The 25,677-nt window shown below is 43.6% G+C and overlaps 1 protein-coding gene across 2 annotated transcripts in view; it reads right to left on the reverse strand.

Moving 5' to 3' along the window:
* EDAR (ectodysplasin A receptor) overlaps nucleotides 1-25,677 on the reverse strand; it is a 73,462-nt gene that overhangs the window by 15,251 nt on the left and 32,534 nt on the right. For both annotated transcript variants that reach the window (XM_038156799.1, XM_038156789.1), the window contains exons 2-5: nucleotides 11,743-11,811; nucleotides 10,912-11,034; nucleotides 9,633-9,814; nucleotides 4,713-4,798 (exon numbers count right to left, since the gene is read on the reverse strand). In XM_038156799.1, the coding sequence (XP_038012727.1) occupies nucleotides 4,713-4,798; nucleotides 9,633-9,814; nucleotides 10,912-11,034; nucleotides 11,743-11,793 (442 nt within the window). In that variant the 5' untranslated portion in view covers nucleotides 11,794-11,811. The remainder of the gene's footprint in view (nucleotides 1-4,712; nucleotides 4,799-9,632; nucleotides 9,815-10,911; nucleotides 11,035-11,742; nucleotides 11,812-25,677) is intronic.

Genomic DNA, 25,677 nt, shown 5'->3' on the forward strand with positions numbered 1-25,677 from the left:
CAGCAAAAAAGGTGAACTAAAATAGCATTAAGTATTTTATGCACATACACACGAATATATACAGTAGATTAAAAAGAAAACCCTCAGTCAGTTGCTGAAGTTCTCTAGACCAATAATCTGTGAGTGGAAGAAGATTGGTATATTTGATGCAATTGTGTAAATTAAACTTCAAAGTAAGTGCTCCTAAAGTTAGTGTAGCAGGGTTTGATTTAGTTTTTCCCCAACATTTTTGAATTGGAGTGACAAATATCAAATTTGAAGAGAAAGAGAGTTAATACACATAATTGAGAGTTTCAGCTGCGAAAAGACAAAATCTCTTCCAGCAGTAACTGTACTTCTCTGCCAGAGAAACTCCATATCTAAATCTTCTATCTTTTGCATATGCTTTTACACTGGATAAAAGAAAAAGAAAACAAAACAAAACAAAAAACCCCACCTTACATAGTCAGAGGCCTGAAGTGACTCCAGTTCCAGAGGTGCTGATGAAAAATCCAGCACCATTAACTGTGGGAAGCCTCATCTTAGTGTGGTTTGGTGTTCATTACCTTTATGGTCTGATTTACATGGAAAACCTGCTTCCCTCTCTTTTGCAGTGCTGCTATTTATCACAGAGGTATCAGATCCCCATTTATGCCAGCAAGGGGCATTGATGGCTCATGATCTGCCTCAAGCACAGCTGAAGCTCTCACACCTTTGGCATTTCCCACTGTGCTCCTCTGTGCTCAGCACACAAGTTCTTGCACAGGAGGCTCTAGGGAGCTGCATGTTGAGAAGCCAGAAATCTTACACAGCTGTTTCACAGTGCACAAGATGGGGCAAACTGGAGTCTTTATCGTGATGTTCCCCTTCTTCACAGTAAGAAGCAGCTTTCCTGCTACACAACACACATTGTTATGCTCATGTGTGCACAGCCCTTTCCCCCTATGTGCCTGCTGCCCACAGGCTGCCACTGAAGCCTGTTATTCCTCCCAAGCTGCAGAACTGTTGCTCCCATCCTTCAGACCAGTGAGATTTTCAACACCATAAACTAGTGACATATTTGCCTCAATTAAACCTCTGGCCTCTGTGAATCATCTCCCTTCCTCAGAGCCTTTCCATGATATTTTGTGCTATTTATGTCTCAAGTCCTTTGAGAGGGAAAAAGGCCAACAAGGTGACACAGGCCCATCAAGGAATTTCTTTCTCACTTCCTGTCCTTTTTACACTAATATTTCCAGATGCTGGCGCATGGAGTGTTCATTTTGTATCCTTGGCCATTTCAAGTTTTATTGACAGTACACGAACAGAAAGATAATTGCTCACCCTTTGATCAAACCCAAATGCTTTTCTGCCAGATGAAATGTGTCATCAGACAAATTCCCTGAGCAAGTTTCCATGCAGGGGCACATACCCCTGGACTTGGCCATCTGTAACACATAGTCCAGGCACGTCCCCAGCAAGGAATGTTTACAGCTGAGGAGAGAACCACTGTTCTCCCATCCTGCCCTAATGAAGGCCTGAAACAGGATTTATCTGCCCTCATTTTTCTGTATAGAGTTGTAAACTCAGAGCTTGTCACCCCAAGCTTCCTATTTTTAGGTGATTTTCCATTCTCATTTCCTTGTGACCTGCTGGGTCACCTTTCTCCAGTGGTGTGCTGTATGCAGGAGAGTTTGAAGAATAGGAGCTCTGGGGGAGAGGCAACACTGTAGTGTGGGGTTTAGGGTCCTGAATGCTGTTTATTGCTATTCTGAAGTCTCAACAAAGGAACAGAAGATTCCTGGGGCCACTTGGAGTTTTCATACTGGTTCTCCATCCTGACAGCCAGATAATAAGTAGAGGTTGTTCTGCACAAAGAAACTATTCCTTCCAAAATGCTGGTATCATCCTTCATGTGAAGAAACCTCATCCTCTTGTTAGGGTTATGTGCTTGGAGGGCAGCACTTGGATGAGTTTGGAATTTGCAAACCTCAAAAAATGCCACAGTTGTGCAACACTGAGACGTCACCTCTTCTTTGCTCTGACTGGGATAATCTGCTGACAGTGAAATGTGTGATAAAGATCATCTGCTAATACCAGATTTTACACTACCTTCCACAGCAACAGGGAGCATTTCAGGGGGCTCCTGCAGCAAGGCTGATTTTCCAGCTGGAGTACAAATTAGTGTCTATGCATTGGGGCACTGCCATTCCAAATGGGGTCCAGAGACTGAGGTATCATAAACCAAATTACCTGAGCTGATTGGTTTGAGGGACTTGGATTTTGAGACACTTGCTTTTTGAACACTTGTAATCAAATGGTTGGCTTCATGGACTTGATTAAAATGGAAATATTTAGTGCTTCTAGGACTAATGTTTTCTGTTATCTTATTACCCAATCAATTTGTTGGTTTATGCGCCTGCCTAAATGCCTCACAAAGATAATACATATTTATTCTTGTGTTTATCAAGCTAAAAATTGCATAAAGTTGATTAGTTGTGCTGAGACAAATATTTAGTTTTTTAGGTTGATAAAAACCATAAGATCTGGCCGTTTCTTCCCAAACCAGTAAGTTATACCATGCCAGATACTACTAACAACCTGTTTCAGCATGTGTTTGAGACAGACCATCAGAGCTGAGGAAGGGATTAATTTCCAGCTATGGGTTAGCAGCATGCATGGTTCTATTCCCACCAATGGGGCAGCCAGATGCAGCTGCACCCTCTTACCTTATCCCCTCATGTCCCACCATGACTCTTTGTGCTGGGTGTGGTTGGGGTACAGTTAATTTTATTAACAGCTGCTAGTATGGGGCTGAGGTTTAGATTTGTGACCAAAAAAGTGTTGATAATTCAGAGAGATCTTCAATATTGCTGAGCAGTGCTTACACAGCACCGTTTGTGCCTCTCACCTACCCCATCAGTGAGGGGGCTGGGGGTACACAAGGAGCTGGGAGAGGACACAGCCAGGACAGCTGACCCCAACTGACCAGAGGGATATCCCACACCATATCGTGCCATGGTCAGCATATAAAGCTGGGGAAGAAGAGGAAATGGAGCACATTCAGAGTGATGGTTGTTCGTGCTCCCAAGTCATCATTACATGTGATGTAGCTCAGCTTTCCTGGAGATGGCTGTATACTGAACTGCCCAGGGGAAGTGGAGAATGGATTCCTTGTTCTGCATTGATGGATGTGTGTAGCTTTTCCCTTACTTAACTGTCTTTATCTCAATCATTGAGTTATCTCATTTTTACCCTTCTAGTTGTCTTCCTTGTGTGGGCGGGAGTAAGTGACTGGCTGTCTGGGACTGGACTGTCAGCTGGGGTTAAACCACTTCTTACCCTTGTGCTCTCACTTACTTCTGCACCTTCTTCCCATATCTCGCATTTGGGTCCTCCCTAGCCCCCTTACCTCACCTCCTAAACCGATGTTATCTCACCAAAACCACGCTCACCCTGCCCTTCACCCACTCCCACTGTCTTGGGCAGAAGGGCAATCTCAGGGCTGGATGGATTTCTGCAGCCATTTGGGATGAGCAGATGTACAACAGAGCAGTACTTGGCATGCAGACAGCCCAGGGAGATGCCTCCTGACTGCTGCTGCTCACCAGGAGCTCTGTGAGGTGGTGATCATTCCCTGGCTCCTCTGAGCTCTTAAACTGTAGGAAAGTGGTAGATGTTCATGTCCTATCCTCCTTTAAAGTGACTCCCAGAGCACCAGCAATACACAGTTTTGCAGCATCTGAACAAAGCAATCACTATTTATGTACATAAATAAATGCTCTGGGACTTTCAGTCCCTGCTTTCAAATCAAGCAGACAAAATATTGCAATTCCTTGTCATGACAAAGATTTCTAAAAGAAGAGAACATGGACAGGATTTTGGTTTTAGAGGCATCAGGTTTTGCTGGGGAACTACTAATTTTTTCTGTTTGTTTGGGTTTTTGTTTTTGTTGTTTAGTTTCAAAGCTTTTTGTCCTGCTCTTCTCCAGATTCTCTGAGGGGGTGTCAAAGTAATGTGGTCATTCAGAGAGAGCCTCATTTTTTTCCTTTTCTTTTTCTCACTTTCTTTGCCCCCTGAAGGGGACAGCAGTTTTCTGGGGGGTTGCCTCTGCAGGACAGTGCTGGTGTGAGCTGTCCCTCCTCCCCATGGCATGAGGATGGATAAGCCACTGCACTGTACCTGGTATGCAAATGGACAGGTACCTCTAGGGTGTCACACACACATTCATACATGATTTCCTCAGTTAGCAAACTACAGACCCTTTTGTCAGTGAAATCTACAGAACTAATTCTCTTATCAGTGCTGACCACCAGACATCAATGTTAACCCTTGAATCACTTTGCAGCAAAAGGATATGAAAAGGTGTGATGCCTTTTTACTGCTACAAATTACAAATCTACAAATTGTCCCATGTTTTCTTCACAGGTGAACTGAAACTCAGTTAAAAAAATACAGAGACATGGGATTTCCTGGACCTACTGTTTAAGTAACCCTAATAAGTTCTGCATGGGATCTCTTAACAGATGCAAACTGGAGAACAAATGAGAAACAGTAGATCCTAAAATCAAAGTTTCTGATTTTTCCTCAAATGATAAGCATTCCCTCCCTTTGTTGGCAAGGCTAGTTGGAAGCAGAAATTGCTTAACTGGAGCTGGGTTTATTGTTTGAACATAATTATCATCACTGAAAGATTGCACATTGAGCTTCCAGATGATTTTAAGTCAAAACCAGATGAAGTGCAGAACACTTACATTCCTTGGTGTTGGGGGGTGCCAGCAAGCACGAGTAGCAAACCATCCCGTAGATGTTCCGAGGTCTGTTTTCCAGCATGTAGTAACTGCAGTGAAGGACAAGAAGAGGCAAAACAGGGCAAATTAATATGATATGACTGAACATGGTTCAGCAGCAACCAATTATATGGAGATAAAATCATTTAAAAAAAACTTTTATAAGCAATCTGAGGCAAAGATTATTCTTTTTTTTTTTTTTTCAAACTGCTTGAATAGACACTGTGTTTCTCTTCTTCCTTTCCTCCTAAAATGTAATTAATCAAACATCTAGACATGACAAGAAATGGTAACATTGCCTAAAACAACATTAGTCTCCCTGCTGAGTTCAAGCTGCAGTTTAGAGCATGCCCTGAAATAAGATTTTTCAAAGTAAGAAAATGCAGTTTTTTGAAGCAGTAATCTTTTAAGCAAGACCACCAGTTGGATATGGTTAGCTAATTTTACTCACAAACACCTTAAGAATAATCTCTGTAATTTTAGAACCATATCTGAGCCAGCTCATAATAAAAAATATAGGAAAAAATACCCTCACAGGGCAAGGCAGATTAGGTTTTATAGGTTTGGTTCATTTTTAAAAATTTCCTTGCTGTATTGTTTATAAATTAGTCCTTGATGGTGGAATATAGTGGGAAGGAAAGGTTTTCATAATTTGAACTTCTGGGCTGCTAATAAAGTTAGTGTTGAAATATGGTAATTGGCTTCTCAAGAGCTGGATCCACATGCACCCTAATGAGTAATTACATCAGAATCATACATATGTTGATGTAACATCATACTGTTGATGTTGCAGATATGTCCTTACAAATCACTTGTAAATCACTACATATTTTAATGAAGAGATGAATAAATTCATAATCTATTCTGTGTAGACAGGAGCTCAACACTACAAATATTTTATGCAACTTGGGATCTGTTTTCTGCTCTTATATACCTGCCTATGCATGTGAAGTGTGGGGTTTTTTCTGGAAAATGTATACTTTGTTAGGAAATCACTGCTGAAACCACAAAATAAGTTGGTGTATTAATGAAAGACAAATAAGAGATACAGGTCCAGGGAATGGAATACACAGAGATGCAAAGGGGAGACAGGGACTGGAGCAAACTTAGAGAGCAGGGGAACTACACATTGTTCCTCATGTCTTTCTTACTGGTTTTAAAAGATTCACCTTCACTTCAGCCTTCAAATATCTCTTGGGCCCCATGGACTACTCTACCATTCTCTCAGGAGCAAAACTTCATCTTTCCTCCCTTATGGGGCCTACATAATTTCAGGCTGTAGAGCAGTTAATAAATACACAGGAAAAGGCTGCCCAAAGATACATATAAATCTATGAAGAAAATTCAGGACAGTTAGGATCCACAGTCCAATAGCTGTGTTGATTTAGGAAAGACAAACAATCCTTCTGGCAATTAATTAAATCAAGCTGGTGGAAGAATTCTTGGTTTTCACCACAATGCAGAATGGTGGAGGACATGTAAAAAAAACTGAAGAGGATGCTCATGGTAGGCAACCATTCACTCACATGAGTAGGAAACTCTGCAGTTGCAAGCATTAGTGACTCACGCCCACGAAGTACTGGCAACAGATTTGTGTTTCTGGTTACTCTCCAAAGCAGCAGATATTAAAGGTAATGCTGGAGATGTGTGATAGCTTTATATCACCAGCTACAGAGAAGTGACCCACTAATGACAAAATGAATTTTCACAGTATTACTCTTCCACTATAATACTGATTCTTTCCTTCCTTGGCACCTGCCACGCTCAGGTTTGGAGGGGCTACAGGCAAAATCCAAGAACAGAGTCTAGACTGAAAACTGGTCTTGTTTTCCTGCTTAACACCATACTGGCTTGTCTTGGGCTAACCTTGGTAGTGTCATTCCAGACTCAGGGACTTGGACCCTGGTGTAAGTCTGCCCTCCCACCATAACAGGGAGCCTGGGACTGACTGGGGCAGGAGGTAGAGAGGGGTGGGTGCTCTTCCCAGCAGGGAACAGTCTGCAGAGAGACATCAAGGAGGAGTATCCTTGGTGGAGGCATCTGCTGCCTTATCCACAGCAGCAAGGCTGGGACTTAATTTCATTAGAAATTCACTGGCTTGACCTTTTCATGCAGAAAACAGAGGAGCATTTACTCCTTCTGTGAAAACCTCTCAGAGAACTGATTCTGCATTTGCTGTAGCCATGGACAAACACATGAAATGGGGAAATGTTAGTAGCAGAGGCATTTCTGACTGCATTTAAAAAGAAAATTATCCCATTGCAATTCTATCTCATAGGGGACTGGAGACTTACCCCAAGCTGAAAATAGGTGTGGGGACAGCATAAGGAATATGTGTTATTTGTACTTGACCTGTTCTTACTCCTTATGGCCACTGCTGAATGCAGACAGATCACCAGGCTAGAGGGACCCTTGCTCTGACCTGCCATTGCTGCTTGTAGTCAGCTGTGACCTCAGTCTCACTCCAGGAACACCTAATGGATCACCCCATTGAGGGAAACAGTCTGAGTCACACCTAATTTCCACATTCTTAACCTGTCTGTTCAGCATGATGGAAGAGCTTCTGGCCAGGGAGCAGAGGACAAAGCCTGCAGTGTCCCAGGAGGTTCAGTCTAGGTACCTCTAGAGTTTACTGGCAACTGGACTTTGGTTTTGAGGATCACAGCTTTGGAACTAAGCCTTTAAAATCTTCCCTGTCTTGCACACTTCCTGTGAGCATGACAGCGTTATTTCTATTTTATATGAGACGGAGCATAAAGAAGCAGTGGATGACCTCCTGTCTTGTACCAAAGATCTCCTTCTTCCCTAAAATTGGTCATCAGTAATAGTGAAAAAAAAAGGAAAATAGAAGAAAAAAATATAATTATCCAGCACTTATTTTAAGATAAAGTACAGAGGATGGCTCTTGTAACCACTAGGAAAGTCTGCCACTTCAGTGGCATTTCATCTGAAAACTTTGGTGCAGAATGTGCCACATGCTCATCTTTTTCTCAGGCTTCTTTTCTGAGCTGGTGAAAAATATCAAAAGGATGAGATGTCCTCAAGTGCAAACAGCAGCATGTGGACTGTTACCTTGGGCAGGTCTGCAGCGTGTTGGGGAAGCAGTCCTCTGAAAATGGAAACCTTGTTTTTATCCCTCTCATCCTCTCAGGGGCTCTCTGAGGTTTACTCCCCAGGCAAGGAAGCACCCTGCCAGCTGCTGCTCACCCTGGTACCTGCCTGTCCCCGTGGCACAGGGGACAATAAGGACAATCAGCTACTCACCAGCTCTCTGCTCTGACACACAGGCTCTGCATTTCACCCACCAGCACTCAGGAGCAAACTCTGAGGATTCTAAGTAGCATGAGGAGTCAGGGCAGCTTCAGAGCTTGTTTTAGCTTATATTTAGTTTATCTAGAGAATTCCATCTATTCAAGCTCGGACTGAGAGGGTGTTTCTCCTTAACTGCTGGCTTTGCCAAACAATCCCGGGACCTGAGTGTTGCAGGAGGAGCGGCACACAGCCAGATTCCGGCAGACCAGTTTCTGCTACAGGCTACACCTGTGCAAACACGATGTTTTGAGATTTCTCCCCAAGCACCAGCTGTGCAAGCTGATTATTTTCAGCCAGCACCCTGCTCCCACCTGGGTGACCTCATTAGTCCCAACAAAAATTGCAAAGCAGCAACTGTGACCAGTGTTTAAGTTTCTTGCTCTTTATGATATATGAGGGGAAGTCAAGAGGGAGCTTTTTCAAGTCACATCATCAGTCTGTTTGGCTGGCAGCTAGACAAGTCCTTCATTTTATTTGTAAACTGTGAAAATTTCACAAAGACTCACTGATAAAATAAACCTGGAAGCTTGCAGGGCCTCTTTAACAGGGCTTCCTGTGCTATAAGGAGTGTGGGTTATACAGCATCTGCAAACTGCACAAAAGCCAAATGTCAGTAGGAATTACTCTCTAAACCGAAGAGGAATAGTGGCAGAAACTGAAAAGGTATGTAAGGTGAGGTTGTATTTTAGAGTATTTACTCACCCTACAAAAAAAAAAATTATCAAGAATGCATATGTATGCTTGGGTTTGCAGACTTTCAGATGTAATGTTGTCAAGGATACACATATCCAATGTAGCAATTTCTTTCTCACCATTATTGTGAGAATTATGCTGAGTGTAAGAGACCATTACAAAGATGGACTTAATAAACAGCACCTATTTTAAGCCCTTTCAGCCAGCCCTGAAACTTGTTTTCACTCTGAACAACACTACATACACTACATTAATGGCTCCTCAGACTCCACTCTGTTGTGTAGAAAGGACCCGAGAGACTAAAATGCCTTGGTAAATCTCACTGAACAGCTATGTTAGCTAATACTGTCAACTCCTGACAAATGTGCCAGCTGTTCGCATCTGGAGAGGAGGTATTTTATGCCCCTAACCATGCTGTAGTGCCAGCATAGACCCTACAGGGTATTTAAGGTGCTGTCATGCAGCTCATATGTAGGAGGCAGGGCTTAGAAGGTGGCCCTCTGAAGCTACAGCTGGAAGCTGAGCTGGATTTCTTTGGGTGTTTAAAATGGCACTTCACAGCTGTGCTTGTTTCCTTTCCATTTCTAGTAAGAGGAAAAAGTTTTCTAGTTGTTCCAAACAGTGACGTTTCAATAAGATTAAAAACATCTTCTTTAGGGTCCCTTCCAGACCTAACTATTTTATGATTCTCTGTTCCTTAAACTCACCAATGCTTTTAAAACATTTAAATGTATTGTTTTAGCAGAGATGAAAAAGCATAATTTACCAGTATTGTACCTACAGTCAGCTTTGACATGGAGAGGCTGTCAGAGATTTTGACATAAGAAAAGTATTTCCCAGTGCCTCAGGTAGAGAAAAGATCCGTGGATAAGTCCTTACCCTGGGAGACAGGGACCACACTCTGCATCATTCTCCTGATCCCCAGGTGTCATGACTGTGGCTCGAAAAAATCCCTCGCAGTCCTTGTGCCGTCGGCATATCTGGTACCCTCCTTTGGAAAACTTCTCTGAAGGGCAGGGGATGCAGCCATAGTCCTCATCTTTGGTGCCATATCCACATGTCTGCAACAACACACAGTCACTCAAAAGCACTCTTGTGCTGCACACCAACTTCTAGCAAAAGAGAATGTTCCCAGCCTGCCCCACCGGCCGTGCAGCACAAAGGGAGAAGAGTCTGTCGTTCGGCCTTTCAGTGTCTATCCTAAAAAGACCATGCAGGGATATAAGGATGCAGCATGCTGTATGCTGGAAAGGGAGAAGGGGAACTGGAGAATTATACTGTTTGTAAGTGGCCCCCCATAATACTTCTATCATAGTCCAGCAAATTGTGGAAGTGAATTTCAGCTGCTGCTTGGATAGAAAGTGAACTAAAAAAATGGAAAAGTAGATAAGACTCCTAGAGGAGAAACACAGCTGCAGCAGGGCTATCAGCAGTTTCAGGCTAGGAGACCCCAGAGGGAACAGCCCAAAAGGCAATGTTTGGATGAGATTTTGTAACCTCTGAACTCACATGTCCCAGCTGAACATTACATTTAGATTAAATAAAACTAAACCCAACCGGTTATTCAAACATACTTGTTTGGGACTACCAACTGTGTGAAATGCTCGCAATAGGATGTTTATCCCATAAAAAGCAAACAGGATTTCAGTTATTTATTTTTTTTTAATAAACAACAATTATCTGCTGTAAATCAAATGGTTACTTAGGAACCATAATTTAAAATATTGCAGAAACATCCAAGTTCCTCTAGTGCTGAAATATCTTAGCAGGAGAGCAAAATTAACTTGTCAGTGTGAGGGACCAGCAAGCAAACCAGACTGACCAATTTATCACACTGTGTTGGAATGTCAGCATCGGATTCTAAATAACTACTGAGATGAGAACAGACTGGCAGAATCTGTGTATGGAATGGAACTTCTACCTTTCCATTTTTACAGTATCCCTTTTAACAGGCTGCTCCTGGGACATGGATTGCTGGCGTGCATGCAAGACGCCTCGCTCCCACGGCACACTTGAGGTGTGAGTGCTCCTGCTTAGGCACCCACAGCCTTCCCATTTCCTTTCCTACCCATTGCTTCCACGCAACAAAGCATTTGGGTTTTTTTTTGCATTTGGTGCTTGATATGTTCCCCCCAGCAGCAGAAGAAGCTGGCGTTACCATGTAAGGTTCTTCGCCCGGCTCGCACTTGGGGCAGTCATGGCACATGCCAGTGGTCTGGTTGTAGTACTCGTTCTCACCGCAGTTGGAGTATTCGGCACCGGCAGAGTACACCAGGGAGACCTGTCACCAGAGAGCATTCCAGAGCACTGTCACTTCCACTGCCATCGTCCTCCGTGCCTCACCCCCTCCCCTTGCACATCTGCTGTGGTTCAACAGGCAGCAGGGCCAGCACTGCAGAGTGAAACGCACCTAAAGCTCAGAGGCAGAAGTGGTGACACTATTTAAATGGAAGCAGATGCAGGTTTCAGCAACCTGGTACTTGCAAGAGTTTCTCAGAGACTGACATTCATGCTTGTTGGCACTGCCACTCCTTAAAACACTGGAGGCCATGGTTCCTGACCTATTAACTCACATGCTCTCCCACACAAGCAAATGCTGGAGTTCAAACCCTTCTCATCACTCCCAGCTCTAATGAGCCTTCATAAATGTGACTGCAAGGGACAACTACAACAACCAGAGGTAATGCACTGCCTCAGGCCTCAACCACAATAGGGCTGTGCTTCATGTGATAGCCAGGCTAATGTGCTCTTCCAGCACTTTCTGTCTCTGCTCCATCCTGGGTCCTTCTCCTTCCCCCTCCTTTCTAGCAGCCGCAGTTTAAACTGCACATTCTCAGGTGTTTCATGGAATGAAAATGATCACTGCATTGAGGTTCAGTCCCCAGGTTATGTGTGGCTCTGCCACAATTCACAGGTGGTTATGGATAACCCAAGCAGAATGCTGTTATCTTTGCACACTAGAGAGACATGTCCACACAGAAATACCTACCATCAGGAAAGGGAACACGTGAGTCCATTTACGTTCACCCAGGTGAGCCATGTTCTCTTGATATTTTACCTGAAAAGATAGAATTAGTGATTGTTTATGAACACGAGTAAATATTTGCGTGTGTTGCCAAAATAAGAACAGAAGGGCTCATGAGCAGAACAAAGGTTACATGGGAGCAATGCCCAGAGGTCTAAACAAAGAGAGGGGGAGATGTGCACGTGCAGTTGCGCACACACGCAGACACCACACCCCCTTACTGCACATCTCTTTCCTGTCTTTGAGAAGATAATGGCAGGAGGAGATCCAGTCTTGCTATATTTACAAAAATCTGTGAAAGATGAGGAACCAAGTCTGAATTCTGGCACCTCTTGGCTTGCTGAGAAATCCTCCCATGGAAGAATGGAGGGCTGCGTCTTGACCACTGAAATGAAGTAGCCTGGCTTGTGTCCACACCAATTAGCACTTGACCACACTACATCAGGTTTGTTTGGGAAAGATCCGTATGGAGCAGCCAAAGCAGAGCCAGGGAGTGAACCAACGGCAAGCAGTGTGGGCAATCAGAACACCAGGGCTGCGCTTTCCCTGCCAGATCCTGTGGATGCACTGAGAAAGCCCAGAGCTGCTTTCCCTTCTTTAGGAAGCATCAGCTGCTTTTTGTTCTTGATAAGCAAACTGCAGATTTAAGAAGTTAAACCCAAGGAAGGAGCTGAACCTTATATTCGAAAAGCTATTGAAACAATTGGGAAAAAGAAAGGCTGAAATCAATGTCACAAACACATGTGCTAATTTATTTAGGTTTTTTTAATTATTAATTTTGAATAAGAGCTAATATTCCACGTTTAAGTAGTGGATTACTTTCTAAGGTGAAAAAAGAGACAGGAAAAGGAGGCTCAAATTGTTGGGTTTTTTTTATAGCATGATACAACCCATTTAATTATATTGTTACAGCACATAATATGCCCTTGGGGTTTTAGAGCTCCAAATTGCAAGTGTTTGAGATACAGTTGCGACATTTTGCTCCTACCAGATGCGAGCTACTCTTTCAATTTTCCTTGTCTCAGAGGCTGGGAGACTTTTAGCCTCCCAGAAGAGTACAATTACTGCTTTGTGCCACATTCGAGCATACAACTTACATGAGAGCAGTGCTCTCATTTGAGATAGCTGCTAACATTTACATTTTTAAAAGTAGATTGAGCAAAGATTATATCATTCCAGCATCAAGCTATGAACTTGCTTTATATGTTCCTTCCAGCAATTGGGCTAGCTGAGACAGGTAACTGGGTGGGTGGGTGGACAACCTGAATCATATGTATATTCGTTTGTGCAGGAAATTGCGCTTTGAAACCTAGAAACAAATGAGAATCAGAGATAAATTGTCCTAAATCTGGAGGCAAGAGATGGAAAATAGTAATTCCATTGTATAAAGTGTCAAACATGAAGCTGGATGAAGGCTTTGTCTGTAGCAGTGCACTTGCCTGGAAAAGTTTCGAAGGATATTGTCTTCATGCATATGTATGTTAAACTGTAGCCTAATTATAAAAGAGTTTGTTAGACCTTAGATATTAATATTATTAAGACCCACTGATACTGCTAAATTATCACATTTACTATAAATCTGGTCTGAGGCTGCTCAGAACCAAAAATTTCAGCAGTAAATGCTGAATCTGTAACTTTACAGTAAGAGTCTATCTTACAGAAAAACGGTGCTTCAGTTGCTTTCCAGCCACCCAGATGTTCTCTGTTTGAGGTACTTGTACACAATCATAGCCAGATTTGAAAAATGGAAACGAAGAAGTATAGCCCACTAATGTTCCATACAATCTTCTTCCTTTGGCATTTATTTACATAAAATGTTGAAAGTGTCAAATTATACATGCATAAATAAAATATTTTTCTCTCTCTTAATATAAATATGCATGTGGGGTATGTTTTGTATGTAAACATACTTCCCCCCCCCCCCCCATCCCTTCATATGCAGCAATATGTCAAGCATATGGGAAAGACTTTTTTTAACTGGAAAAAGCCATTTCAAAGTGCTAGATTAGAACTTCAGGGAAGGCTTTTCCCACAAATTGCAATATCAAAAAAGTTAAATTTTGGTATTCATCCTCCTATTCAAGTACACTGCCATAAATTGGCTGTGTATTCCTGTTGGTTTTATTTGTTTGTTTGTTTGGGTTTTTCCTCCTTTGGTGTTAAAACACTTATTTTATAACATTGGAGTGAACATGGGAGTGGGGGGAGGGAGAAGAATGAAGTTTCTGGCAGTAGGGCCACAGGTAGTTACTCAGCTGGGGAGATACCTGAAGGTATCTACCAACACGTACCAGGCTGCTCTTGGGCTTGCTGTCAGTTTTCAGGCACTGTAAGTTATATCTGCACCATGCTATCTGTCACTCATTAATCCCATCCACACAACAAGGGGTCTTCTAGTGCCAAGACTGCTTTTCTTTCTAGTGACACCTATGAAGACACATTCAACCAGCCAGCATCTGCCAAGAAGCAGGAAAAAGACTGACCAGACATCATGGCCCCTAACCATTAAAAGAAATTAGTTCTTAATGAATTATTTTCCTTCAGCTGAAGCAAATGACTTTCTCCTGTGGGCTGGAATGAAGCAATGAGCAGGAAGGAGCTGGAGGTATATTTTTTGCTGGAACTCTGGTATCGCTCCTAAGGAATTCGGGATCTCCGGCTGCTTGTCTGCCAAGCCCTGCAGAGATCCTGATTTGTGTTTTTGTTTGGGACGTGTGGGTGTCTCCAGAGAGGAGGTGTAAAACATAGATGGTGTCTTTGTGGATCAGGTGTGCACACAGAGCAAGTCTCATCATGACTAGCGGGGGTTGCTAATTACAGCTATATTTGTCTTTTGGGCATATTCGTTAATAGCTGGTAAGAATATACCTGTAAGACGACAGGAAAAGGAAGACTATTTTCCCAGTGGCAACCACAGCTAGAAATGCTAGAGACTCCCTGTCTCAGCTACTTTCCTGTAGATGCAAGACAGAAAGTTGGGGAACAGAAAAAAGAGATGATTGGGACCCTATTACTCAAATATTTCTCCTCTCAGACAAAAAATCCTTCCAAACAGTCCTTGCGGTTTCCTATCAGGAACTGGTAGGTACAAATAAATAAGTAAACAAGTAATTAAATAAGTAAACCACCAGGTAGAAAATGTTTAATTCATGCTGTCTAAACAAGAAAAAGCATCATCCATTGTAGTTAGCCTTCGAATTTGATAATTTACTTAAATTATTAGGTAGCACTGCCATGATTTATTTACAGCATCCATAATTATAATCAGAGTGAATATATGAAAAGTGCAAACAATGAGGTTACCACAGTTGGTGGACTAAGCCAAAGCTCACAGCTTTCAATGGACGACCTTACATGTTCTTCTATTTCTCTGGCTTCAGTAAGTAATACAGTGGAAAAATCATAGCCTATCATAGACTTTTTTGGTTTTTAAAATACAGTTGAAAAAAGGAAGAAAACAAACACATGGAGTGAAGCACAGAAATGTTTCTCTTGTAGACAGATGGGGGCTTTTTCATATCTCTGTATTTCCTTAGTTTCATCATTGACATAGATATACTTCAACACCAGAAAACAAGCTTGTGAGAGGGAAAGGCACAACCACTGTCTCAAGCAACTTTGCCAATTCCAATAGGTCTATACACATTTCTTTTCTGGGGTTTCCTAAGCAGCAGTTTGGTTATCTGAGGCTAGGAATGTAACCCCTAAATAGCTGGCAAATTGGTATCAATCATCAATCCACATCCAAGACTCCAACTAACAACAGCAGAATGTGAGACGAAGGCTTTCATGTAAATAAAGGTGGGCACATTTCATGTCCTTCACAGGGCCACCAGCAAATCCAGCACTTGCCCTGAGTTCCCAGAGTTTATGGGAAGAACCTCGCAAACCACCTCTTCCACAGATTATCACAGCTTTTTGCATGAGCTCAGTAGATAATCTCTGTATGCTCCCGATGGTGCTAAATCCTTCTTAACTGAGATAAGCACATAATCCTCACTGCAGGGCCTCACAGGCTTCAGAGTTCAGCAGCAGAGTTCAGCCTGGCTCCAGACTTCTGAAAAAACATGCAGTCTGAGTTTTGCTTTCAGGAGGGAAGCCCATCACTGAATGACAATGATGGCACTGCATGCTCAGGGACAGAATAAACTCAGCAAATTAAAAGTAAATGGAAACACAGAGATGATGGAAGAAAACTATTTTGCAGCCTTAATTACAGTTTGCATTGTTGTGAAAAAATATTGTACGGAACATTATTACATTCATAGGACAACACCAACTATACTGTTTCCCACTGTTTCTTTATCACTTTGACCTTGCAAATACCTTAAGAATTTCTTCAGAGAGATGTAAAAAGTGCTAAAATGATACAACTCTATTCTCTCTTTTTACCCAAAACATCAAAAGGCAGTGAGAACAGCCCAAGCTACATATAAAACTTTAATTGCCCTGTGATCTGGCAACCCTGTCAGAAAAATAATTGATTAATCGAGCACAGAAACAATACTTTTTCCAGTGGGAACAGTATTGACAAGAGGACACAAAAGATTCTTTAATTTGTTAATGGGGGCACTGTGTTTTGAGGACCTGGGGACAATCAAACCTAATGAAAAGCCATCCATCTCCTACAGGGTTGCTTATTTGGAAACTACGTCTGGAAGTTGATATTTGAAACTGTTTTTTCACCGCACATAAAGACATGTGTCAGCTCTCAGGTAGGTGGCCCATCAACTTTATGAAATGTTCTTTGGGGGAAAAAGAGGCTATCATGCAGGAACAAAGCAAAAGCAGGAAAGAAGGAAAGGCTTTTCTAACACTCTTTGCATGACCGACACACATTTGTGCAGAAAGGGGGCATTAACAAGGTCGGAGAGGACCCTGGGGTTTCCCATAGCGCACACACTCTTGGCTGGTACTGAGCCAGCTGTGCCCCAGCCCCCTTGCTGCTGGCATGGCCCTGATTCAGCCTCTCCCCTGGGCTGTCATTGGTTTTACCTGCCAGCAGCATCCCTTCAAAACCTAACCCTGCCAGGCTGCTGGAGGAACACTGTGGTCTCCATTCCCAATCCAAAGTGCACTCAGGGCACATGGCTCACAGGCAACTCCTCTCTGTGCTGCTCCAAGGCACTTGGGGATGGGAGAGGGAAGTGAGGATAGGATGGATTTTTTGGGCAGGAAAATGGTAATTAATTAATCTCGCAACCTGCCACCACAACATATCCTCATCAGTGATGTTCATGCTAGACAGGCTGGTGTTTGGGTGGGGAAGTGATACTGAAGGGAAAAGGCGCTCAGGACCTTCTGCCATGGGGGCTACTGCAGTTGGTGACAAACTTTACTGAAATTGTAAATAGAATAGAAGTCCCATGGTGACCATTCAACAATATTTTCTTTATAAAAATAAGAAAATATTAGGGCAAAAATGTGAGCAGGGATTTGCATCTCTCCCAGTCAAAAGGCTGCCCTGACCTTAGGAGAGGTTACATAGGCTCTTTTGCTTTCTTATGGGGTTTTTTACTGTAAATAATTTTTAAAAATTAAATAAATCCATCAATAAATCTGTGATGTGTCCTGCTGCATAGTTAAGTAAAAAACCCCAGAAACCTTATATTTCTGACATACACACACACACACACACACACACACACACACACACATATATATATATTTATATATAAAATAGGGAAAAAATCTTGAATGCTTTGGCCAGTCCCCAGAAGGATTCTCCTTGGTGGTACAGGCTTGCTTTCCACCTCTGCTTGTTTTTCTAAGGTGACTTCCAAGAAGACTTTCTGATTATTTTCAGCTCCTCCTAATTTCTTCCAGAAAGTCCTACAACAGTAGGAAACCTTCTGGTTTCCTTGCTTAGGTATTTGTTTTCAGAGGGCTTGGGCTTTTCTTTTGAGAAGCACTGGCAAAGGTGGTGGTGCTGGGGGCACATTAGGGCTGCACCCCATCCTCCCCAGCACATCTCCTGCTCCACCACCCAGGTGAGCTCACCCTGCTGCCAGCTCAGGGCTGCCAGAGGGCACCTGAGTTTTCCATGGAAATAGTGGGAGGATGGATCTTACATCACCATGAAAAATTGCAAGTGAACATGCTAGACTTCCCAGCCTAATACTTCTAAGATGAAAATTGATGAGCAGCATACTTCTAAGATGAAAATTGATGAGCAGCAACACAGTCATTCACTGGATTGTCTCAGTGCCACATCTGCTCAGTGCTCTCTCCATCACCATTTCCCAAGAAGTTTCCCCATCTACTCTTACCCAAGGGACAGGAAACTTGTTTTTGGAATTTTGCTTCAAGGGGCAAGGCAAAACTGCTGATACGGAAACAATTTAAATTCAGAAGCTCTCCTGAGACAAGTATTGCTTTCCATTTGGAGCAGAAAATTAAAAGCGTATTAGGAAAGTACAAGCTACCAAAGCAATGATGGTGCTTTTCTAACACCTTTTCCTTTTTGCTGTGCTTTACTCTTCTAGATGACAAGTAACAAAGTAAGAACAGTCTGAGTCTTGTTTTTCATTATTAGGACCAATAAGGATTTGAGCTCACACTTTGCTTTCATTTCTCAGGGTCTGTTCCTGGGAGCTGCTGATTACCTTCAAAGATCATAATATTTGGGAAGCAGATGATTTTTAGCACAGTGAAGACACTATCATTCTTTAAATACAATAATGGTTGATTATTGTGTTTATTACTGTATTATTATTTAATACAATAATGGTTGAAATTTAGAAATACTTCACACAAAGGAGCTGAGGTGAAATCCTGCTGTGACCATTGACAAAATTTATTGAAATTGTAAATAGAATAAAAGTCCCATGGTGACCATTCAACAAATAATGTCTGTACTTAGCTCTACAGTACATTTGCATTTCTAAACTAAAAGCCAAATATTGTCAGAGAGATCAACACACAGTTCTGGTTTTTCCATGGTTTACATGAAAACATCTGAATTACTGCATCTGACAGGCACAGAGAATAGCAGCTGGGGTGCAGCAGGAGGGAGATAGAGCACAGCATGGTGGTGCCTCTGGAGGTACTGCAGAGCAGGTCCCTGCATGGGGCAGGATGTTATCGGAAGGGTCCTGGCCACAAATTCTCCTTCCTTGTACAAGTGCATTAAAGAATGGCACAGCAGTTTCACTGTTTGGCAAAGGTAATGGAGGCAGTATTATGTCGTGGCCATGTATACTTTGGTACTTGATATTAGAGTCCCAGAAAAGCCTCTTGTTTGTCAATGGGCCTCTGTCTTACAGACAAAGGGATACGTATGCTGCCAACAAACATTAAGTTTTTTATTATTCTACTTTTTACATAACTGTGTTTGAAGCGGACTTATTATTTTTGTAAACTAAAGGCTGGCTGCATTTAAATTCAAAACTGCATCCCAAGCTGTCCGGGCCACCATTGTTGGGAAGAGCAGGGGGAGAGAGCAGAGGGAGGGGAAGCTCTCCACTGGGAACAGGGGCCACACAGCAAGCAGGCGCCGTGCGGGGTGCCCAAGGGGAGAGGCGGCTGCAGGGCACGGCACAGGGCCTGGAGCACCAGCCAGGGCTTGCAGGCCAAGCAGGAGCATGGTCCATGGGAGCAGCCCCCCATATGCCCCATCCACCCACCCATCTCATGGGCAAGGCTCCCACTGGGTCTTCAGCAAGGGGAAGGGGCACAGAGGCTAAAACACAGCTCCCAGTCCCAGAGCTGGGCAGAGGAACACGCCTAAGCAGCAGCCAAACCCCCCATATCTGTGGGTACCGGCAAGCTACGGCCTGCTGAGGTTGCTATTTATGCCAACCACCACATGTACAGGCAGGAGAGGGAACAACCACCACCTTGGCTAAGAAGAGCTGAAGTTCCAGCCCATTACATGGACATGCCTACAGGAATCGCGTGTTTACAGGCATGCGTGTCTACACAAACACCCCTATTTATACACACATGCCTTCAGAGAGGCTGACTGTCCTTCACATCTCTCTTCAGCCAGGATGCCCCAAAACTCCAGGAACGTCCTAGTGCAGTGGCATCTCATGGCCAACACGCTTGGTAGGGCGGCAATTACAAAGTGTGCTGCCTTTGCTCCTAGAGAAGGAGGGAGAGATGGGTTTCTCTGTTGGAATACTTTCTCTTTCGAGTCGATAATCATAAAATCTCTTCAAAATTTCTCTGAGGCCCTCATTTCTTTTTAATGAAGGTGTTTACATTCCTAATTAAGAAGTGCATTAAGCCTAGTGGTACCTTATCTGATAAACACATTAGTAGGCTATGTCAAGCTGAGCCTTTCAAGGTAGCAAGCTAGCTTTAAAACTGGTTATCCTCTGGGCTGAAATATGCAAACCAAGAGCTCACAATTAACTTGGGTTAATTACAAAATACCAGAAATGTAATAATATATTTAAAAATACAACACAGGTGCTAATGACTTTTTTTTAGTTTTCTCCTCCCCTTCTCCTTTTTTCTCCTCTCTGCAGGAGCTTACAGCCTGTCACTTTGTTCCCAGGTAACACCCCTCCCATGCTCCCCAGGTATTAACCACCTTTTTTTTCTCATGTGGAGGGATTCATTAGCATAACAAGATTGATCTAAGAATTCTTGCTTTGCCTTGCAGTTAGCAAGGATTTTACTGGTGCTTTCTGGACCTGATGAATGAACTAGGCTTGAAATGTTTATTTTTTCTAGGTCTGTCAGTCGGTCTAATAAAAGACATCAAGTATCTCTCCATGCCTATTCTCCCAACACCACCATCACACGACTCAGGAAAACTTTGAGACACCAGCTCCTTGCCACACAAAATGTCAGCTTGTGGAAGTAACCACTTGACCTCCTTCCTATGAAGCAGCAGCCTTGTGACTGCACCCTGCCTGTTTGGAAGCAGCCATCGCTTTCCAGCATGGCACACTCAGCTGCTCGTCATTGCAGCTTGCAGCCCAATACACTCATTTAAATAAGTCTGGTTTTGAGAGACCAGGCAGGAGTCTTCAATGCAGTGGTTGCTCTTTTGATGTGACCTGTAGGACAGGTCTCATGTTCTGTATGCATATGAGTGTCAAATGTTTTATCAAAGTCAAAGGATTACATGGTACCCTCTTTATTAGGAATTAAAGCTTCCCGTCAAGGGGAACTTAGGAGCCAAGTATTACCTACCAAGGACATACTGCACATTTAATTTGTGCAATGTCTCTACTGTGATTTTACAGGAGAGGGAATAGGCTACGAGTGCCCATCTTGGAAGAAGGTGCCAGTAGTGCCCAGGGGCTGCTTGCTGCAGGTAGCTGAGCAAGCCTCCTGTCAGGGCAGGCGTGGGTCTGCCTTCCATGGGTCCCACTGGTGCCTCAGCCTTGATCCCTGTGGCCTGGGAACTGAGGTAACTGGAAACCATTGCACACGCTGCAATATACGAAGGCCAAGCTTTGCCACCTGCTGAGCTGACAGCAAGCACTCCAGAAAGCACAGGCAAAGTGGGGAGTTCAGGCTGCCAAACTAACGACCTGGAAGGCAAGCCTATGTGGTGTTCAGAATATGTATCTGCAGAAAGAAAGCCACATTCCTGCTGCTAGTGCTGTGCCAGGTGAGGTTTTCCCCTGTGCACTGCCAGGTGTCTGTGACTCCCTTCCCCAGTCATCTGGGGAGAGCTGCTGACTGCCTCTGGCTGGGGACTGCTAACCCTAGCCTACATATTCTCTTCAAATACACTGTATTTCAAATCAGCTTTATATTTCTTCTTCTCCCCACTTCATTAATTGTCCATTTAGCTGATTCAGATGCCTTTTATGGTGCTACAACCCAACTAAGCTGCTGAGAAAAGATATTTTTATCACTCATAAGCACATCTACTGCCTCATCCCATTCCAGTGACACAGGCACAAGAAAACATGGAGATGCAGTTTCAGAAGCACTACCCTGTCCTGACACAGAGGTGATGTGATGGAAATATGGCAGAGCATTGCGGAAAAAATGAATAGGATGACACCAAAGAATAATTGACACAACAGAGAGTGTCATAGTCTTAAAGACAATGAGGGCAATGGTCTTGATTTTTATCATCTAGATGTTTAGTTGCATGTTTAAAAGTTTATAGTCATGTAAAGCTGCTTTTTGATGAGTCTTTGGACATGTCATGAGTCTGACTGTAATTGTGAACTTAACCTCAGGTTTTATTATATTCTGTGTTGCCATAGGAAAAACTAAATGAGGATAGGAAAAGGACCTCTGTGAAGCAATGACAGTCCTAAGATGTATGGAAGACAAGGAGCCAGCGGGAGTATTTAAAGTTATCTCCAGAAACATCCAGTATGATCAAATAAATATAATCTTTTCTGTTACTTACCAGAAAGTGACACGTTTTCCTACCACATGCTGAGAAAGGTTGTTTTGAATAAATACAGATCCTAACAGCTGCTTTAATAGTTATGTGTAATACCTCATCGGCCCTAAGACATTTTAGACTTGGCTATTCTCTAAAAATGAGAACTTCCTATAGTTCCTCTAGGAATCTTGGGAATGTGAAGCACCACCCACAAATAGCTGAATACCTTCTGTTCCCTCTAACTGCAGTGCTTGCTGAGAAAGGAGAAATGCAGGGACAGCACTAATTGTACTGCAAATTCAAAACTGGATGCGAATCATCCTCCCCATAAAAATATTTGAATAGATTTAATACTGCCCCACCGATGGTTAATTTAATGTTTTGGTTTACCATGTGTCCCATGAGTGTTCTCTTTACACACTTCACAAGTGAAGGTTGGCAAAGCTCAGTCTCCTGAACAGGATTCCAACTCCACTGGGGGGCAGTGCATTAGCACATATATTAATAATGCACTCACCTGCTTCTGAGAAAGCAAGATTTCCAGAGAAATGTGAGACCTTCTGCTTAATGGAACAAATATGCACAAATATGACTCCTATATGTACTGTTAGATTACTGACTTGCTAGCTAAACAACCAATGCTAACCTGAGGATGAAACCAGGTCTGAGTACAGAGATAGTTTAAACTATTTATTGGCACCAGGATCAACAGATTCTAAATTAGCTACAAAGCTGCAGGGAATCCTGAAATGTGAAATCAGTTTGGTGTGGGATTTTTTTTTTTTTTTAATTCTTAGCCCCTCAGGAGATTTGAGATGGTTTGATCTTCATCTGGAGACTTGTCAAAATTCCATAGAAACCTAATAGCCTGCCAACATGGGTGGTTGATGCTTGCAGGCATTTTGACATGGCAAAGGTCCTGTCTGCACGCTGCAAACCTGTATCCGTCAAAGGCTGCCTGGAATGGCATGAAACCAGGAGCTGTGCAGTGTCAGAACGCCGTGTGCAGGATTGCAGGGGTAATGTATGCACATCCCAGCTCTCCCAGGGACGCCCAACTGTGGGAGGAATCCATCTGGCCCTTAATTATTCTGAGCTCTGCCTAGGAGTTAAACCCCACAGGGTGCTGCCACACCTCTATACCAGGGTTTGGGTGGGACGGCGCTCCGTGCTCTCTGGTTAGAAGAGAAATGAAGACTGGAGGGCAGCTGGGGAGGAGGGATGAAGCTGGGCAGAAGCAGAAACCAGGGCAAAAGTCTTGGCATGGAGTGCTGTTGTCCAGCCTGCACTGGAGAAAGGGCACCGAGAGTAGAGACAGGAATGGCAAATGTGACATAACTGGAAGGCAGCAGAGCCGAGCACAGGCTGCAGTGGCCCTTTGTGGGGTCCTGCCTGCTGGCTGCTCCATAGCCATTGCCTGGTGGAGTCTGGGTTACATGACTCTGGAAAATGGAATGGGGCCTCCAGGTCTGGAGGTAATCAGAGTGCATAGGGCCTCCAGGCTTGGAAGCAATCACAGCGTGATGGAATGGACTGGGTTGCTGAGGCTTTATGAAGCAGAACTGGAGCCATCCTGTGCTGAGCAGTGGGAAGGGAAGAGGATGAGCCTTAAACTAGCCTTGTGATGAGGCTCAAGCTCTTGCAGATATGGGAAAAGACAGCTTGACAGAAAGCTGGGATGTCTGGCCCATGGCAGCACAGAGAGACCCACTCACATTTCCCCAGCCGAGCTCTGCTGTGCTGTGCCAAGTGCCTAGGGATGGTGACAAGAATTAGAGTGATGAATTAGTCAGCAGGAGAAAACTTAGTTACACACCAACCTGAAGGAAGACGTAGGTATTCTGGCCTGAACCCAGTGGCTGGAAATTGAGGGATACACATACACAGAGCAGCTACCATAGATGAAACACAGGAATTCCATGGCAGGAAGGAAGGCACTTGGGCAGGACTTGCCTTTCCGAGTGCAGCGCTCGTCCTGAGCAGTGCACATGGAGGAACCGGTTAGCTCAGAGGAGCCTGAGCTGGCAGGCAGACTGGGACTGCCCAGGACATGTCCCCGGGAGAGACATGTGCTTTCTGTAACTCAATCACCCTCTCACTGGGACCTTAATGTGCTCTCACTGGTGTCCCCATAATGGTTTTGCAGTTGCACGGCTGAGGGGAGATGGGTGCTTCCCTGTGCTGTGTTTCAGATGGTAGAGAAATGTAACATATCCACCCCTCACTACAAAAAGCACATTGAGGTGCTGAAGTGTGTCCAAAGAAGGGCAATGAAGCTGGTAAATGGCAATGATGTGGAGCACAAGTCTGATGAGGAGCAGCTGAGGGAGCTGAGGGTGTTTAGCCTGGAGAAGAGGAGGCTCAGAAAGCACCTACAACGAGATCCTCCTACAAAGGAGGCTGTAGCCATTTGGAAGTCTTTCTCTTCTCCCAAGTGATAAGCAATAGAAGAACAAATGGTCTCAAGTTGTACCCAGGGATAATTAGATTGTATGTTGTGAAAAATTTATTCACTCAAAGGGTGGTCAAGCATTGGAACAGGCTGTCCAGGAAAGTCACCATCCCTTGAAGTGTTAAAAAATCATGTGGATATGGCAGTTGGGGACATGGTTTAGTGGTGGACTCGGCAGTGCTAGGCTAATAGTGGGGCTCAGTGTTCTTAGAGGTATTTTCCAACCTTAAAGATTCTTATACCTGCACCAGGACTATACCTGTGTTGGATGACTTGCACTAATCCCAGTCACTGTTCTTGTTCCCCTTTGGGTATATTTGAACAGGTTTCAGAGCAGACTGGGGCAGAAGTGTTAGAGCTATTTAGCATCCCTCTAGGCTAGGAAGAGGCAGAACTTGCTGGAAGATTGTGCTTACTCATCAGTCCCTGGATGTTTGGAGCTTGTGGAGGAGGTTGTTCTCACTAGGCTTTGTGAGTTTTGTTTTGCTTTGTTTTGCTTTGCTTTGTTTTTTTGGTTTTTTTTTGTTTGTTTTTTTTTTTTTTTTTCAGGGCTGGACATGCCATGAAGGGCTTTGTCTGAGAGCCTTGCAGCCAAGAACAGATTTACCTCACCACAGGCTGGTGGATCACACTTGGACTTCACAAGGAAGAGAGGAGTGGCTGCGGAGGCACTCAGAGAAATGACCTGACTAGGTCCCACACAGCTGCTAAGCTGTAGTAGGGCTATGGCAGGATGGGGGGTGAAGTTGGATGTGCCGGGCTCTGGGTGGGAGAGATGGGCTCTTGGGAAGCAGAGCAGTAGGTCCCTGGCAGAGGAGAAATGCTACATATCTGGGTGGAGGTATATCCCTCCACTCAGCTTGTGGATAGCACAGCAGTGCAAGGCAGAAAGCAGAGCTGGCTAAAACTAGCTAAGATAATTCTAAGAAGATTAAAAGTAATTTTGGCAATTAATGGATAATTCATATTTATCAGGATTATAAGAAAGAAGAAGAATAGCTTACAGCTGTAGATTTAAGTGCTTTTTTTACTGTTCTGGCACTTAAGAATTCACTGTAATTGCAGTAATGAGAGGCTGAAGGGTCTCCTTGGATTACAGTTGCTTGCAATTCAGATGATACTGCAAACAGTTTTCCAG

The sequence above is a fragment of the Motacilla alba genome, chromosome 1, assembly GCF_015832195.1.
Source record: "Motacilla alba alba isolate MOTALB_02 chromosome 1, Motacilla_alba_V1.0_pri, whole genome shotgun sequence".
In the NCBI taxonomy this organism is placed as follows: domain Eukaryota; kingdom Metazoa; phylum Chordata; class Aves; order Passeriformes; family Motacillidae; genus Motacilla; species Motacilla alba.